This window comes from Lampris incognitus, chromosome 9 (assembly GCF_029633865.1).
Source record: "Lampris incognitus isolate fLamInc1 chromosome 9, fLamInc1.hap2, whole genome shotgun sequence".
Lineage (NCBI taxonomy): Eukaryota > Metazoa > Chordata > Actinopteri > Lampriformes > Lampridae > Lampris > Lampris incognitus.
In genome coordinates this window covers 26,353,253-26,370,510 of record NC_079219.1, presented here as the reverse complement: position 1 = coordinate 26,370,510, position 17,258 = coordinate 26,353,253, and the positions used below count along the sequence as shown (strand labels likewise).

Below are 17,258 nucleotides of genomic sequence, written 5' to 3'. Positions count from 1 at the left end.
AACACTAGATAAGATCTATCAACCTTGGCAACCTTGTGTACAATAATCAGTCATTTGTCAGAAAACAATCAAACTGGGCGTCCGGGTGCAGCAGTCTATTCTGTTGCCTACCAACATGGGAATCGCGGGTTCAAATCCCCGTGTTACCTCCGGCATGGTCGGGCGCCCCCTACAGACACAATTGGCAATGTCTGTGGGCGGGAAGCCGGATGTGGGTATGTGAGCTGGTCACTGCACTAGTGCCTTCTCTGGTTGGTCGGGGTGCCTGTTTGGGGGGGGGGGACTGGGGGTAATAGCATGATCCTCCCACGTGCTACGTCCCCCCGGTGAAACTCCTCCTTGTCAGGTGAAAAGAAGCGGCTGGTGACTCCACATGTATCGGAGGAGGCATGTGGTAGTCTGCAGCCCTCCCCGGATTGGCAGAGGGGGTGGAGCAATGACCTGGATGGCTCGGAAGAGTGGGTTGATTGGCCAGGTACAACTGGGGAGAGAAAAAAAGGGGGGGGACAAAAAAACAAAACAAAACAAAAACAATCAATCCTCTTGAAATTTACTTTTGAGATAAGATGATTCAGTTGGAGTTGCATAGAAAGACATCGTTTCACACCAAACCCCTGAATGGCCCTCACAGTGGTCACTGAGGAGACTATCTAACACATGCATGTCATCATCATTTAAGAGGAAACAAGGGATAATTCCCACTGAACCATTAAACTAGCCCAACAATGAACAATCCTTCAAATAGACTTCCATAAACCGCTCCTGTGACTCCGGTCAGCCAGATGAACAGGGTGGACGTTCACGGACCGAGAGGCCGAACAGATAATGCAGTGTGTGTGGGACAATGAACACTCAAAGCGCTCGAGTGTGTTATTTGAAATAAAAGCCTGTTGTCATCTCGACGGCCTCGGTCGCACAACCCCTTGTGTAAAGTGCTTGGTTATGAGCAGTGTGCACAGTAATCATGTCCTCTTGATTTGAATGGCACAACATGGTGTAAGTTCTCTTACATCTGCACGGGCCTCCGCTCGTGTTGCAAATTTTGTAAAGTGAAACAAATGTACGTCTCTTGTTAAATCCAGCAATTTTTTCTGTATTTTCATCAGCTGTAATGGTTTTGTTTCTTCTTTTCCCTGTCCTACAGGGTTCTACCTGGAGCCGTATTAGTTCTGACACTAACAGATCCGTCTGTCCTTGCCTATTCATATGAATACAGAAATCAACGCCATCGTGATTTAAGATACACATGAAAATACAGTTTGCACAGAATTTTGAATTTACTACCTTTGGAATCCAAAATATGCAAATAAATCTCTGATTAATAGATAAAATAAATGAGATGCTCCGGCTGGTCATGACATCATGCTGTACATTTGCTCTCAGGTTATCAATTCCTGATGTTGGGTTAATGGACTATTTCTAGAGCGTGAAAGTTAAAATAAATGCCATGCTGGTGAAAGCAAAATAACAACACGCTGAAGAACAACTTTTATTGGCTGTTATTAGAAAAGAAAAGTGATGGAAATAGGCATCCATTTCTGTGTCTTGAGCCCCACAGGTTTTATGTCTTCTGTACAGTTTTCTGACTGAAAGAACAAGCTGTACTTACGTATTGTGCCCCTCCAAGGCGTGCATAATACTGATCTGCTCTGAAGGCATTGCATAACTGAGACTCTCTGCTGTGTGTGTGTGTGTGTGTGTGTGTGTGTGTGTGTGTGTGTGTGTGTGTGTGTGTGTGTGTGTGTGTGTGTGTGTGTGTGTGTGTGTGTGTGTAGCACCTCAGCGTTTAGGCTATAAACTGGTAAACTGGTTTAACAGAGCCAGAGGTCCTGGTGTAGTTAAGAGGGAATGTTGCATAAGGGCCATTTTTTCTTTTCTTTTTTTGTGAGTGGTTGCGGCAGCGGTTGTTATATATATATATATATTATATAGTTTGCTAACATTGTGTCTTCATTTAGATGTCTTAAACAAGCAAATTGTCTTTTCCCCACAGGGGACAAGAATGTGAGGTATTTTCAATGTAAACTCCATGCACTGATTTCCTGTGTCCACATGTGCCTGAGAGTGTGTGTGTGTGTGTGTGTGTGTGTGTGTGTGTGTGTATGTGTGTGTGTGTGTGTGTGTGTATGTGTGTGCGTGCATGCATGTGTGCGTACAGGAGAGGTGGCAGTGTCAGGAGAAGAGGCCTCTCAGCAAACAGTGGACGACAAAGCCAAAAAGGAAGACTAAGGAGATCTCCGCTTTGGAAACCACCTCCGGGTGAGAAAAACGAGACGACCACGAAAACAGAAGCGGCCATGATCGCTCACCAGACCCACCTGATGGACCCAGACCCTTGAAGTCACAGACTTTAGATTAAACCATAAACAATAACGGGAGATTCCTCAACAAACCAACTTGGTGTGTTTTTCATTTCAGCTATTAGATATTGGCTAACTCTTACAAGATTAATCCAAGATTAATCTAATAACTGCTCCTGGCTGCCCCTGCAGGAAGGACAGCAGGATGGGAAAATGCAGGAGGAACATTTCTTCAGCCACCACCCCCTGCACGTGTGTGTGTGTGTGTGTGTGTGTATGTGTATGTGTGTGTGTGTGTAGCTGTAAGACAAATAACGTCTCTCTTCTCTCTTAATAGTACAAAGGTCTATCAAGATTTGGTCATTACATAGTAATGTAATGAACCAAGGCCCTGGAGTTCACCTATCCAATGACTCTTCCTTATCATCTTCTTCATTTTTTTTCCATAAAAGAGAATAAATAAAAATAAACAAAATGAGTGGAAAATGAAAGACAACAACAGGACAAGCAATAGTAAAATTGTTACCTTTCCTGTCAAAAAAGCCCCATGTAAACCCTTTTCAGTCTCCATATCAGATAAACAAGAAGCCTCGGACAGCCTCACATGCAACGATGCCTTAAAGCCTTGCTGTCATGCAGAGATGACCTTTATTTTTCCAGTCTGTGTGTGTGTGTATATATATATAAATATATATAATCCTTTTCACCTGTTAACGATAACTTTTGTTTGTTGAGAAATTCATTGCCTGGAACCAAATACATGTAAGTGCAATGAAAAAAGCCACAGGTCAGGTGAGGTAAAGTGATTCAATGCTTAGAAAAACTGTGAAGTACCAGAGAGACGATTTGCTGAATAGCGGTGTTAAAAAAAAGCGACATACAGCAAATCCAGAACTATGTTTAGCCGCCGTTTCAACGAGGACTACAAGTCAACCATATAGCAGCTGTGAATGAAACCATGCAAACATCTCTACACCGTAGTGGCACCTGGCTGGAGAGCTGGAGAACATGTCTGCCTCATCCAGCCAGCCAGGTAAACAACCACCTCTTCACTGCTATCTGCACACATAGCTTTGTGTTCAAGTTACCTTTGCTTGTTTAAAGAAAGATTGAAAGTTTTTGGATTTGTGCCTGAAGAGTACACGCTGCCATAACTCCATGTTTTTTACTCGTTTTGTTATTACCCATATTCTAATTACGGCCTTGGTGATGCTAAGGCTTATCTGATGATCAGTAATACCAGTGCTAAGGGTTTAGTGCTAGCTAAAATGTGTAAGAGTGTAATGTTGATAACAGCTACTGTATGCTACATGCATGGATTTGAATTTGGATTTTAGTCTGTTTTTTTTTCTTTCCTCTTTTTGTCCATTTCACCTTGTTGCTACTGAAGGACTAGCAGATGAATAATGAGTTTGTGTTTTGAAGAGGGGTGGGAGGGGGCCGCAAGCCACCTGAACGCAGGTTTTTATTTATTGATGTGTCATCTTGTTGTTCTGTAAAAGCCATTTTGCCACAGCTGTAGGATGGTGATTTTACAATTGTTTCTTTTTTTTCGCCATGTCCATGAGGGCATTTCCACATGTTGACTCAAAGGCATCATAGGACACAACAATGTTGATGTCACTTTGCATATCGGAACCATTTTTCATCATAATGGTAGAATCCCAGATCAGCAAACATGGTGTTGATCATGTCATTCGTGGTTCTATACACTATTTCACACAACGCCGAAGTGATGGAAGTTGTTGATATCCGAGGTGTTTTTTGTCTGAGACCTCCTTTTATCTATGCAAGGCCTCAAACATGGTCACCCTTTTCTGTATTATATCCTTTCTCTGAGCTTTGTCTACAATGCCGCTAACCTTTTAGTGTACAGAATAAATAAAGCTTTACCTACTAAAACAAGAACGGGCTGTTGTTTGTTTCTTTCAAACAAAAATCGGGCCACTCCGTTTCCGTACGAGGATGAGGTGCAGGGGTTTCGTCAGCACCATTGCAGTGGGAGGTGGTCGTAACATTTACATGGAGAAGAATTGGGTGCCACGGTGGCGCAATGGTTAGCACGGTTGCCTCATAGCAAGAAGGTCCTGGGTTCGAACCGCGGGGTCGTCCAACCTTGGGGGTCATCCCAGGTTGTCCTCTGTGTGGAGTTTGCATGTTCTTCCTGTGTCTGCGGTGGTTTTCTCCGGATGCTCCGGTTTCCCCCACCATCAAAAAGACATGCATGTTAGGGTTAATACTCCTGTCTGTGTCCCTGACTGAGGCATGACAAGATGAACTGGAGTTAGTCCCTGATGGCTGCAGCTGATCACTGCTCCTAGCTGCACAACTAGGATGGGTTAAATGCAGAGAATAATTTCCCCATGGGGATTAGTAAAGTATATCAAAATTAAAAAAATTTTTTTGAAAATTTCACAAGACCATCTGGCTTCATGCACACCTTCTGTCTTCAAACCCGATAAAATGAATAAAAAGAGTGATAAGACTACCTACTGTAACGTGACCCTGATGAAATTGTTGATCCTTTAACATTAAACCACTTTTTGCCACAAACATAAATGATGCATAACCAAAAACAAAGTATTCTAAAGCAGGAAATTTGTTTATTAAATTTCCACTGATTAACAAGATGAAACAATTTAGCAAATTATTTGATGACGTATGGGCAGATATTTTTTCAACGGTCATGTGCTGTCTTCGAGCCTTTGTTGCACAGCATCAAGAGCTGTCATTCAAAGCGCTCAGCACAGCGACAGCTTCAATCTCTACAAGTCCACCCTGGATAAATAAACAGGGAAAAACAGAAGGAGAGAGGGGGAGGAGGTTGAGGTTTACAGCCGCTGGGATTGGAATGCACTGGATCGCACAAACTCGTTAATCCACATTTTCCAAGTCACAATCATATCAATTAGAAACAGTCATAAAAGTCATCTCCAGGCACTCACTCTGGGTAAAGCAGCAACCTGGTAAGCCGCTCTGGCTGGAAAGTTGGTGCCGAAGACTAGACAGAAAAGCAGAAAAAAATATCTAGTGAACAACACGCTAATAAATGTTGACATGAAGATACACACCAGTAACCCCCTGGCCTCCACCTGATGCATTCCACCATCGTGTGCTACCATTTCAGAAGGAAAAAAAGAGGGTGTCCAGGTAGTGTAGCAGTCTATTCTGTTGCCTACCAACATAGGGATCCCCAGTTCGAATCCCCATGTTACCTCCGGCTTGGTGGGTATGAGTCCTGGTTGCTGCACTAGTGCCTCATATGCTCGGTCAGAGCACCTGTTCAGGGGGGGAGGGGGAACTGGGAGGAATAGCGTGATCCTCCCACGCGCTACGTCCCCCTGGTAAAACTCCTCACTGCCAGGTGAAAAGAAGCGGCTGGCGACTCCACATGTATCGGAGGAGGCATGTGGAGTCGCATGACTTCTCATGTGGTAGTTGCATGTGGTAGCTCTCATGACTTCTCTTACCATTGTTATGCCTATGACACCCAGCTGATCTCGTCCTTCCCTCCCTCTGACACACAAGTAGATACACGCATTGCTGCGTGCTTGACTGGCATCTCGGAGTGGATGGCGACACATCACCTGAAGCTCAATCTGGACAAGACAGAGCTGATGTTCCTCCTGGGGAAAGGTTGCCCTCACCAAGACCTGGCCATCACCATTGACAACACCGTGGTGACGCCAACTCAGACTGCAAGGAATCTGGGTGTGATTCTGGATGACCAACTGTCGTTTGCTGCAAACATTGCATCAGTTGCTCACTCCTGAAGATTTCTCCTCTATATAACATCAGGAGGATTCGCCCATTCCTCACCAATGAGATGGCACAAGTGCTCATCCAGGCTCTGGTCATCACCCGGCTGGACTATGGCAACTCCCTCCTTGCTGGCGCCCCGGCGTCAGCCATCAGACCTCTGGAGCTTGTTCAGAAAGCTGCAGCTCGTCTGGTGTTCAACCGTCCCAAGTTTGCCCACACAACTCCCCTTCTCATGTCCCTACACTGGCTCCCAGTAGCTGCTCACATCCAGTTTAAGACTCTGGTGCTAGCCTACAGGGTAGTGAGAGGAACAGCTCCTTCCTATCTCCAGGCCATGGTCAAGCCCTACACCCCTGCCCGACCACTTCGCTCTGCTGCCTCGGGATGCCTGGTTGCCCCGTCACTCAGAGGCCCTTGCTGCCGATTGACCCGGTCACGGCTCTTTTCTGTCCTGGCCCCACAGTGGTGGAATGAACTCCCCTCTGATGTCAGGACAGCGGAGTCGCTGCACATCTTTCAGCGCAGGTTGAAAACTCACCTCTTTAAGAACTACTACCCTGTTACTTGCTCGTAGCACTTATTGCATTCACTCATTAAAAAAAAAATCTCTTTCTTGCGCTTTTACTTTAACACTGGTTTTGCTCTTAGATGCTTGTTTAGAGAGAGGATGCACTTATGACCTCTGATGACTAGTAGTTCTCCTGATTTCCTATGTTAAATGCACTTATTGTAAGTCACTTTGGATAAAAGCGTTGGCTAAATGACTGTAATGTAATGTAATGTAGTCTACAGCCCTCCCTGGATTGGCAGAGGGGGCGGCGCAGCGACCGGGATGGCTTGGGAGACTGAGGTAATTGGCCAGATACGATTTGGGAGGAAAAAGGGAGAAAAAAAAGAAAAGAAAGAAAGACTAAATCAAATTGGCCCAGCAGGACACTGCATTATGTGTGTGTGGGTGGGGGGGGGGCAATGTTGACTGTCATCTTGTTTCATTCTGTGAGGACAGAGACCTCAATGCCCAGCTAACAACACAAACTACATCCTCGTGAAGCCAGGTAGAAAACCTACATTTACTGAAGGGTGAGTGCCAATAGATTTATCTGCTTAGCAAAACAGCCATGCAGAGGAACAATTCTGTAGTAAGAGACACTGGATCGTCTCCCTCCCATAACCAAACAGGGCACAATACACTGCACAAGCCAGCATCACATCCTGCAAGTACTCCGTTAATATGACTTTGACGACGCACTTTCTTCGTGAATACTTCCACACTTTCAGGCTTGTCAGCTCTGTGCTTGACATGACAGCCTACAGTATGGTAAGCATGCTCTGTAAAAAAGTGTGTGCTTTTTATCCGAATGGTGGCTTTCGGCTGAATATCCACAGTGCAGAGGTACAGCTGACTAAAGTAAGTACCAAAGATGAGTAGCCAACAAAGGTAATCTGACTGTGGTACAGGCAAAATGTAATTTAGAGGGAGTGAATTAAGCAATGATCAGAATTTATTTAAGTACGTGTACGTGAAAAAATAAATAACTGAATGGCCTGTTCGACCATGCAGGGATGGGCAACATGACCCAGAAAGGGCTGGTGTGGGTGCAGGGCTTTGTTCCAGCCAAGCAGTTACACATCTGATTCTATTAGTCAACCAATAGTCTTTGCTAAGGACCTTGATTTGTAGACTCAGATGTGTAACTGCTTGATTGGAACAAAGACCTGCACCCACACCGGCCCTTTCTGGATCATGTTGCTCATCCCTGAGCCAGAGCCATTTTGCTCCACATCCTTTGGATTGTACTGACATCCAATGGACAAAATCTGAAGTGCTTGACATGAAATCCTTACCGCATTATCAAGCATGCTCTGTAAATACTATAAGTGTATATGCTTTTTACCTGAATGGCTGATGTTATCTTAATAATACAGTGCAGAGGTACAACAGACTAATTTATGTACTAAAGATGAGCAGCCGACAAATAGTAATCTAATCATGTTAGAGTCAAATATATTACGAATGAGTGAATTAACTAAGCCACACAGTGGCGCAGTAGTTAGTGCAGTTGCCTCACAGCAAGAAGGTCCTGGGTTTGAACCCCCGGGTTGTCCAACCTTGGGGGTCATCCCAGGTCATCCTCTGTGAGGAGTTTGCATGTTCTCCCCGTGTCCACGTGGGTTTCCTCTGGGTGATTCGGTTTCCTCCCACAGACCAAAGACATGTAGTTCAGGTGAATCAGCAATAGTAAATTGTCCCTAGGTGTGAATATGTTGGCCCTGAGATGGACTGGCAGCCTGTCCAGGGTGTAATGTCCGTAGACGCCTTGTCTTACTGACATAAGAATAATTCAAGAAAGAGCCGACTTCGTAGGTTCTTAACTGTGTAGCTTTTACTAGCGTTCATCCGACATACAACCTTCATAACATGCGCTTCTCACTTCCTGTATACGTCACCCGCACTGCACGTACACCCGTGAGTAGGTCAAGTTAAACACGTGACCTTTCATTCATTACATCTCCCCCTCTAAGATGATTTTCTAACCTGTATATCACCCCCCTTTTCACAAAAAAAATAAAAAATCCCCCACAGTACACAAGTCCATACGCCTCACAAATCCAGCCGGATTGCTGGCTTGCTCACCCTGCCAGAGCGAGTAACATATGGTGCGGAAGTTGGCATTTCTGCTGCTCGGGACTCATCCGTGTTTCCACTCTCCCCTGGAGTGACATGGTCAGGATCCCTGCTGACAAAGGTGAGTGTTTTGGGTGTGGCCAACAGGTGGCGCCTGTTCCTTCTGTAATGTTCACCTTGAGCTGTCTCCACTATGTAGGATCTGGGAGTGGAGCTCTGACTGTGAACAACTGCTGGCATTGTCCATGTTTTCTGTCCATCAAGTTTGGTGAGTACTGCGTCACCCGAGTTCAGTGGGCGCAGTGTCCGCACGCCGTTCCTGCGGTTGTAGTAGAAAGCCTGCCTCGATTTGGCTGCGGCGTCAGCGGTTTTGATCAGTTCCTCTTTAGGCCAGGCCGGTTTCAGGTTATGCTGCAATGTGGGTAAGGTGGTTCTGAGTCTCCTACCCATGAGCAATTCCGCTGGACTGGCTCCAGTGGAAGAAGAGGGTGTAGCTCTGTATGTCAACAGGGCGAGGAGAGGGTCTTCCTGCCTTAATATGCTTTTGGCTATCTGAACAGCCCTCTCTGCCTGTCCAATACTCTGGGGGTAGTGTGGGCTTGAAGTCACATGGATGAAATCATAATCCTCACTGAACCTCCTCATCTCTTCTGAAACTAGCTGTGGCCCATTATCGCTAACTACAATTTCAGGGATACCAAAACGTGCAAATGTAGCCTTCAGCCTAGCTACAACCTGACTGCTAGTAGTTGTTGGTAGATTTAGGATCTCCAAAAACCTGGAATAATAGTCAGACACTATCAAGTAGTTTTGCTTTTTGTACTCACACAGGTCTATGCCAACTTTCTGCCATGGTCTGGATGGGAGCTCACTTGACATTAAAGGCTCTTTTCTCTGTGTGTTCTTGTGTTCTCTGCAGAATTGACATTGCTGTATCTTTGTTGTAATGTGCTCTGTCATTTTGGGCCACCACACTGACTGGCTAGCTCTCTCTCTGCACTTAACTATCCCCTGGTGCCCGTCGTGTATTCTGTCTAAGATCACCTCCCTCATCTCTGTGGGAATGACGATACGACTGCCTCTGATGACTAAACCATCTACCGCAGATAACTCCCCTCTCACCTGATAAAAGTCTCTGACTGTCTCCGGCACTTTATCGACATACTCAGGCCAGCCGTGTCTGATGAAGCCCAACACTGTCTGGAGCTGCAGATCCCCATCCGTGCTCTGTTTTATCTCCTGCATCCTTTGAGGTGTGGCAGGTACCTGGCACACGATGGCATCAATGTGCGCTGCAACATCATCATGAGAAGCACCATCTCCGTAGCACTGCTCTGGGCCTCTGGAGAGTGCATCAGCCACAGCTAAAGTTTTGCCTGGTGCGTATTCAGCCACTGCATTGAAACGCATCAGCCTCATTAACAGTCTCTGGCACCTAATGGGCACATTATCCAAGTCTTTGCTGTTCATGAGAGGCACTAGTGGTTTATGATCGGTGACAAGTCTGAAATTGTCAAGCCCAAACAGGTACTTCTCGAACCTTTCACATGCCCAGACGCTGGCTAAGCACTCTTTCTCGATCTGTGCGTACCTTGTCTCTGCGTCACTCAGCCGTCGGGAGCAGTAGGCCACGGGCTTCCAGTGTTCCCCGTGCTGCTGGAGCAGAACGCCTCCCAGCCCGTAGCTGCTGGCATCTGCTGACACCACCGTAGCCTTAGTGACGTCATAAAAGGTGAGTACCGGGGCGGTGGCGAGTGCTGCTTTAAGGTCTTGGAATGCTGTGTTCTGTGCAGGTCCCCACAGCCACTCTGTCGTTGCTTTAAGCAGTCCTTAAAGCGGCTGACCTACAGTGGACAGCTCTGGGACGTATTTTGCCAAATAGTTCACCATCCCGAGGAACCTCTTGAGTTCCGTCACGTTCTGGGGCTGAGGAAAGTTCTCTATTCCGGCCACTTTGTCCGGGTCAGGTCTGATGCCTGCCTCGTTGATGATATGACCAAGGAAGCGGACTTGTTTCTGTTTGAACTTGCATTTCGCTTGGTTCAGTTTGAGACCTGCTGTTTCAATGACCCCCAGCGCCTCTGCTAGGCGCCGGTCATGGATTTCCTCAGTCTCTCCATGTATAAGGATGTCATCCATGTACACCTCTGTGCCCTCTAGCCCGGTCAGAGTTTCCGCCATCTTTCTCTGGAAAATCTCTGGAGCACTCGTTATACCAAATGGAAGGCGGCAGAAAGCATACCTCCCAAATGGGGTGATGAAAGTGGTGAGCCCCCTGCTGTCTTCATGCAAGGGGATCTGGTAAAACCCACTTGCTGCATCCAACGTTGTGAAGAACTTTGACCCTGCGAGCCTTGGCATTATTTCCTCCATAGTGGGCAGCACGTATTTCTCACGTTTCACCGCTCGATTCAGCCTCCTGAGGTCAGCGCAGCAGCGAACCTCTTTCTTGTTCGGTTTCAGCACCGGCACCATAGCGGCGCACCATTCTGTGGGCTGAGTCACTTTTTCAATAATGCCCTCATTTTCCATGCGCTGCAGTTCTTTCTTAACCAGTGGTACAAGTGGCAGCGGTATCCGTCTGGCTGTATGCACCGCGTATGGCTGGGCACCCTCCACCAGAGCTATCTTCACTGGGTCTGTTTTCAGCAGTCCACTTGAACCGAAAACTCCACTGACCTCATTCATCCGCTTCACTAGACCCATCTCCACTGCCTCTAGACGGCTCAGCAGACAGCTGCCTCTCCCCTTGATCACATACACTGGAAAGGAGTATTGTTTCTCCTTGTAGTTGGTTGTGGCTTGAAACTGTCCTATGCAGCTGATGTTTCCACCTGGGCTTATGAAGCATGTGTCAGGAGGTCCCAGTTTTATGTTTGGCTTCAGCTTTTTAAATGTCCCTTGGTTGATAACAGTAGCGTCAGCCCCCGTGTCAATTTTAAAGGTTATTGGTACATCACTTATTGTTAAACTAACAGTCCAATCTTCCTGACTGCTCTCTTTTCCAACTTCTCCCAGAAAGTACAGCTGTTTAACCTCTTCAGTGACTTCTCTCACCGCTTTAGAGTGACATACACGCTCCCAATGTCCCTTTTTATGACACTTGTTGCACTTACTGTTCGTTGCAGGACACTTCCGCTCATCGGTGTGCTGCGTCTTGCCGCACCTCCCGCATTCATCTACTTTGTTGGTTGCCGGACTGCCGCCACCATGACGCTGTCCGCCCTTTTTGTTTTGGCGTTCGTCCCGCCATCGGACAACATTGACGTTAGCCAGCAGGGCCTCTGGTTGGTTAGCTTGGAGGCTGAGCTGCTTTGTTATTGCCTCCGCCTGGCGCACTTGTTCAATGACTTTCACCAGAGTAAGGTCCGCTGTGAGCTGGAACTGACGGGAGAGCACCTTATCTTTTATGCCCACTACCAGACGATCTCTGATATGTTCATCCCTCTTGTCCCCAAACTCACAGTGTTCAGACAGCTCATACAATGTCCGGATGTACATCTCCGCTGTCTCTCCTGGCTGCTGGCTACGTTGATAGAAGCACGCCCTCTCATGTATGATGTTACGGCGGGGAATAAAGTAGCCGTCGAACTTTTTCAGTACGATATCATAGTCCACTTTATCACCCTCCGCCGCGAAGTCAAACGAGCTGAATATCTTTTCAGCCTCGCTGCCCATTGCATAAATCAGCGAACTCACTTGAATCTCCCCGTCGTCTTTATCCAGCTTTGTCGCGAGCCTGAAGCGCGAAAACCGTTGTCTCCACTCCGGCCATTCAACGGGGCAGTCAAACTTGAATTCACTCGGCGGATTAAACTTCGGCATGACCGCTCGTGTTCCGATACACAGACTATTCTGACACCATGTAATGTCCGTAGACGCCTTGTCTTACTGACATAAGAATAATTCAAGAAAGAGCCGACTTCGTAGGTTCTTAACTGTGTAGCTTTTACTAGCGTTCATCCGACATACAACCTTCATAACATGCGCTTCTCACTTCCTGTATACGTCACCCGCACTGCACGTACACCCGTGAGTAGGTCAAGTTAAACACGTGACCTTTCATTCATTACACAGGGTGTCTCCCCGCTTGCCCCCCAATGACTGCTGGGATAGGCTCCAGCATCCCGTGACTCCAATTGGGATAAGCGGATTGGATAATGGATGGATAGATGAATTAAATAATGATGCTGAAATACATACACCTACGGTGAGAGTATAGCTGACAAGCATTCTTCTTCACATTCATACAGGTAGTTATGGTAAAAGTCCTCTGACGTACATGCATGTACTTCATGTATGCAAGCGAAATAAAATGAACTGAATGGCCCGTTCAACCAGAGCTGTTTTGGTAATCCATGTCCTTTGTATTGTGTTGACACCCATGATGAAAACTTTATGATTTGATTGACAAGCATTAATATAGGAAAAAATTATCAATCCTATTAAGCTCTAGATTAATAAATCTGATGTACTTACACTGCTTGTAAACATCATTGACAGCGGTGAAGTCATTCATGTCAGCCAAGAGCACTGTGGTCTTGACAACTGGGAGAAACAGCAAAACAAAGCATGCTAATTTCTGCAGTAAGAGATAAAAAACCCCAATTAGATTTAACTATTTCAAATCCATTATTCTACATTACTTTTTCCTCACCAGTCTCATAAGTGCACCCCGCCGCTTTGAGAATTTCACCCATATTCACAAGAGCCTGTTTGGAAGTTTGGAAGAGTTTCATAAGTAACACGTAGGGACACGTAACACGTAGTGTTGGTGTATCTTTGATTAATTTTTCTTTGCACTGATTTGAGGGTGGTGCATGATGGATGTGTTCACCTGTCTGGTCTGCGCCTGAACACCTCCTTCCACCAGCTGTCCACTGATAGGGTCCATCCCCAGCTGTCCTGAGATGTACATGGTACGATCTACCAACACCGCTTGGCTTGAGGGAGACACAAACACAGGAAATAAAATCAGCTACGGTGGATTTCTTCCCTCTTAATGGAATGGACTGTTCCCCTTTCTTTTATTTTCTCTTCAGTAGTATAGAGACAGGACACAGCAAGGGGAGTGAGAAGCAACAGAAGAAAAAAAAAAGTTTTTTGATAAATCTTTCAAACATCAATGTTCAGCAAAGTTTAAGTTACAACAGCACTTTGGAAAAATAGCTGATAAACTAAATACAAGTTGAGTGTCAAGTGCCATTTAGGTGTCATGAAGTACAAGACTGTGCCAGAATACATAGTCTTTTGCAGGATATATTTTGTCCTGGAAAAAAAAACATCCCTAAACAAAGATAATAATAATAATAATAATAATAATACATTTTATTTGTGGGCGCCTTTCAGAACACTCAAGGACACCTTACAGAACACAGTAAAAAAAACAGGCAGCACTGTATCAGACAGCATAAAATAAAAACAAAGCAGGGTAGACAATAAAAAGTTAATACAACAGATAAGTATAAAATCATCATCAGCACAAAACTCAATGAAGCATGGATCAGACTGAATGTCAGTTTGAAAAGGTACGTTTTGAGATGGGATTTGAAGGTTGAAAGAGAGTCAACGAGTGGCTTGTGGGAGAGAGTTCCATAGGCGGGGGGCAGAACGACTGAAGGCTCTAGACCCCATGGTAGTCAAGCGGGCCGATGGTGTAGTGAGTTGGAGAGCAGAAGAGGATCTGAGAGGGCGGCAGGGCGTGTGGATATGAAGGAGTTCAGAAAGATATGAAGGAGCTAAGTTATTAAGGGCCTTAAAGGTGAGGAGCAGGATCTTGAAGTCAATACGGTATTTAACAGGGAGCCTATGGAGTTGCTGAAGAACAGGAGTGATATGATGTATGGAAGGAGTTCTGGTACTGATACGGGCAGCTGAATTCTGGACCAATTGAAGCTTATGAAGACACTTGAGGGGAAGACCAAAGAGGATTGAATTACAGTAGTCAATACGGGATGTAACCAGGGTGTGAGTGAGTATGGCTGTGCTTTTAGGTGTAAGTGACAACCGAAGACGATTAATATTGCATACATGGAAGTATGCAGACCGAGTAACATTGTTGATGTGGGCTTCAAACGATAATGTGCTGTCCAGGATGACACCCAGACTCTTAACCTGAGGCGATGGGGGAACTATAGAGTTGTCAATAGTAAGAGAAAACCAACATTTTAATTTTTTTCAGTACTTTGTCCCTCAAAATTGGACAACAGTAAATTTCCCTCACTAGCCACAATTGGAGAAAACGGTGCACACCCCAATGTTATGAAGAAGTAGGTTCCTATGCTTAGGAACATTTGTTCTACACAGGCAGCTATCTACTACGACTACTGCTACTTTCGGTCCCGTCAGAGGTTGCCACATTGGCTCATCCGTTTCCATTTCTTCCTGTCCTCTGCATTTTCCTTCCGTGACCATATCCATAAACCTCCTCTTTGGCCTTCCTCTTTTCCTCTTCCCTGGCAGCTCCATATTCAGCATCCTTCTCCCAATATACCCAACATCTCTCCTCCACACATGTCCAAGCCATCTCAATATTGCCTCTCTTGCTTTGTTTCCAAACCGTCCAACTTGAGCAGTCCCTCTAATATCCTGTCCTTCTTCGTCACTCCCAATGAAAATCTTAGCATCTTCAACTCTGCCACCTCCAGCTCCGCCTCCTGTCTTTTCACCAGTGTCACTGTCTCCAAACCATATAACATAGCTGGTCTCACTGCCATCTTGTAATCCTTCCCTTTAACTCCTGCCGGTACCTTTTTGTCACAAATCACTCCTGACACTCTTCTCCACCCACTCCACCCTGCCTGCACTCTCTTCTGCATGCCCCGTTACTTTGGACAGTTGACTCCAAGTATTTAAACTCATATGCCTTCGTCACCTCCACTTCTTGCATCCTCACCATTCCACTGTCCTCCCTCTCATTCACGCATAGGTATTCTGTCTTGCTCCTACTGACTTTCATTCCTCTTCTCTCCAGTGCATACCTCCACTTCTCCAGGCTCTCCTCAACCTGCACCCTACTCTAGCTACAGATCACAATGTCATCCGCAAACGTCATCTTCCACGGAGACTCCTGCCTGATCTCGTCCGTCAACCTGTCCATCACCATTGCAAACAAGACAGGGCTCAGAGTCAATCCTTGATGTAATCCCACCTCCACCTTGAACCCATCTGTCACTCCATCCGCACACCTCACCATTGTCACACTTCCATCATACATATCCTGCACCACTCCTACATACTTCTCTGCCACTCCCAACTTCCTCATAAAATATCACACCTCCTCCTTCTGGCCTTCTCTATACTTCTCCATCAACATTCTCAAAGCAAACATCACATCTGTGGTGCTCTTTCGTGGCATGAAACCATACCACTGCTCGCTAATGGTCACCTCTCCTGTTAAAATAGCTTCTATCACTCTTTCTTCATGTTGTGGCTGATCAACTTCTTCATGCTGTGGCTGATCAACTTTATACCTCTGTAGTTGCTACAGTTCTGCACATCGCCCTTGTTCTTGAAAATCGGTACCAGTATGCTTCTTCTCCACTCCTCAGGTATCCTCACGCTTTCCAAGATTGTGTTAAACAATCTAGTTTTTTAAAAAAAAAACACTGCCATCTCTCCAAAACATCTCCATGCCTCCACAGGTATGTCATTAGGACCAACAGCCTTTCCACTCTTCATCCTCTTCATAGCTTCCCTCACTTCCTCCTTGCTAGTCCACTGCACTTCCTGATTCACTGTCCCCACATCATCCAACCTTCTCTCTCTCGCTCTCATTTTCTTCATTCATCGGCCCCTCAAAGTACTCCTTCCACCTTCCCAGCACACTCTCCTACACAGACAGCTATCATAATCCCCAAGTTAGTTGTCTGGATATGGATTGTATCATGATTGTATAAAAGCAAAGATTTAAAATTCCACTTGATGACCTGACAGAATTATAAAAATTCTCACCTGTATGGACCGATAGCTGCAGGTGCTTTTGACGTGTTGATTATCTTTCTGACGATTGCAGCCATTATGTTTAAACTATAATTACTATTACCTAAATTCCTTATGAAACAAATGCAACACACACGTTTAATGGAAGTCAGGTGGGCAAGTACGTCTAGAGCTTTTACCGTAACTCTCTGTATGAACGTGAAGAAGTTTTATTTTTACGTTATTCTCTCACCGTAGGCGTATGCATTACTACTAAATCAGCAAATATCTTAGCACTATATATTTTGATGTTACCGAAAAATAATGATTAAAAACTGTATGAAACTTTTTTTTGGGGGCCACAATAGAATGTAATTTTGCGCCTATGCTACATATAATACCGTTAAGCCCATAGATGCGGAAGCGAACAGGATGTCAATACCCACGTGGAAATGTCACATGTAGGTTTAATGTTTGATTGCTTAAACCCGAAACAGAGGTTTTTTGACTCACACACGCTATCTAAACTCCTGAGGTTCAAGTCTCAGATGCAATTCTGTTTTAGCATATTTTTTGTGTGTGTTTTGCGACCCTAAAATAGTCGCCCAGACCATGACATCGTAGCTGCCTTGGTCGTTTTTCTCAGGACC

General features: G+C 45.5%; 1 protein-coding gene across 2 annotated transcripts; it reads right to left on the bottom strand.

Annotated features, from left to right (window-relative positions):
• Positions 1-4,881: 4,881 nt before the first annotated feature.
• LOC130117965 (2-iminobutanoate/2-iminopropanoate deaminase-like) lies at positions 4,882-16,775 on the bottom strand. 2 transcript variants are annotated; one of them, XM_056286250.1, is made up of 6 exons: positions 16,642-16,775; positions 13,526-13,631; positions 13,346-13,400; positions 13,168-13,236; positions 5,246-5,301; positions 4,882-5,078 (listed from the first exon to the last, which is right to left on the bottom strand). In XM_056286250.1, the coding sequence occupies exons 1-6, from the start codon at positions 16,704-16,706 to the stop codon at positions 5,019-5,021; spliced, it is 411 nt and encodes a 136-aa protein (XP_056142225.1). In that variant the 5' UTR covers positions 16,707-16,775; the 3' UTR covers positions 4,882-5,018. The 2 variants fall into 2 exon arrangements, with proteins under 2 accessions (XP_056142225.1, XP_056142226.1); XM_056286251.1 differs by lacking the exon at positions 13,346-13,400 and having other exon boundaries at positions 13,168-13,270.
• Positions 16,776-17,258: the final 483 nt, after the last annotated feature.

Coding starts and splice junctions, on each gene's coding strand:
- LOC130117965 (XM_056286250.1), bottom strand. CDS start 16,706: ATGGCTGCAATCGTCAGAAAGATAATCAACACGTCAAAAGCACCTGCA. Junction 5,302..13,167: donor CAATGATGTTTACAAGCAGT/GTAAGTACATCA, acceptor TTTTCTGTCTAG/TCTTCGGCACCAACTTTCCA. Junction 5,079..5,245: donor AGGTTGCTGCTTTACCCAGA/GTGAGTGCCTGG, acceptor TTATTTATCCAG/GGTGGACTTGTAGAGATTGA.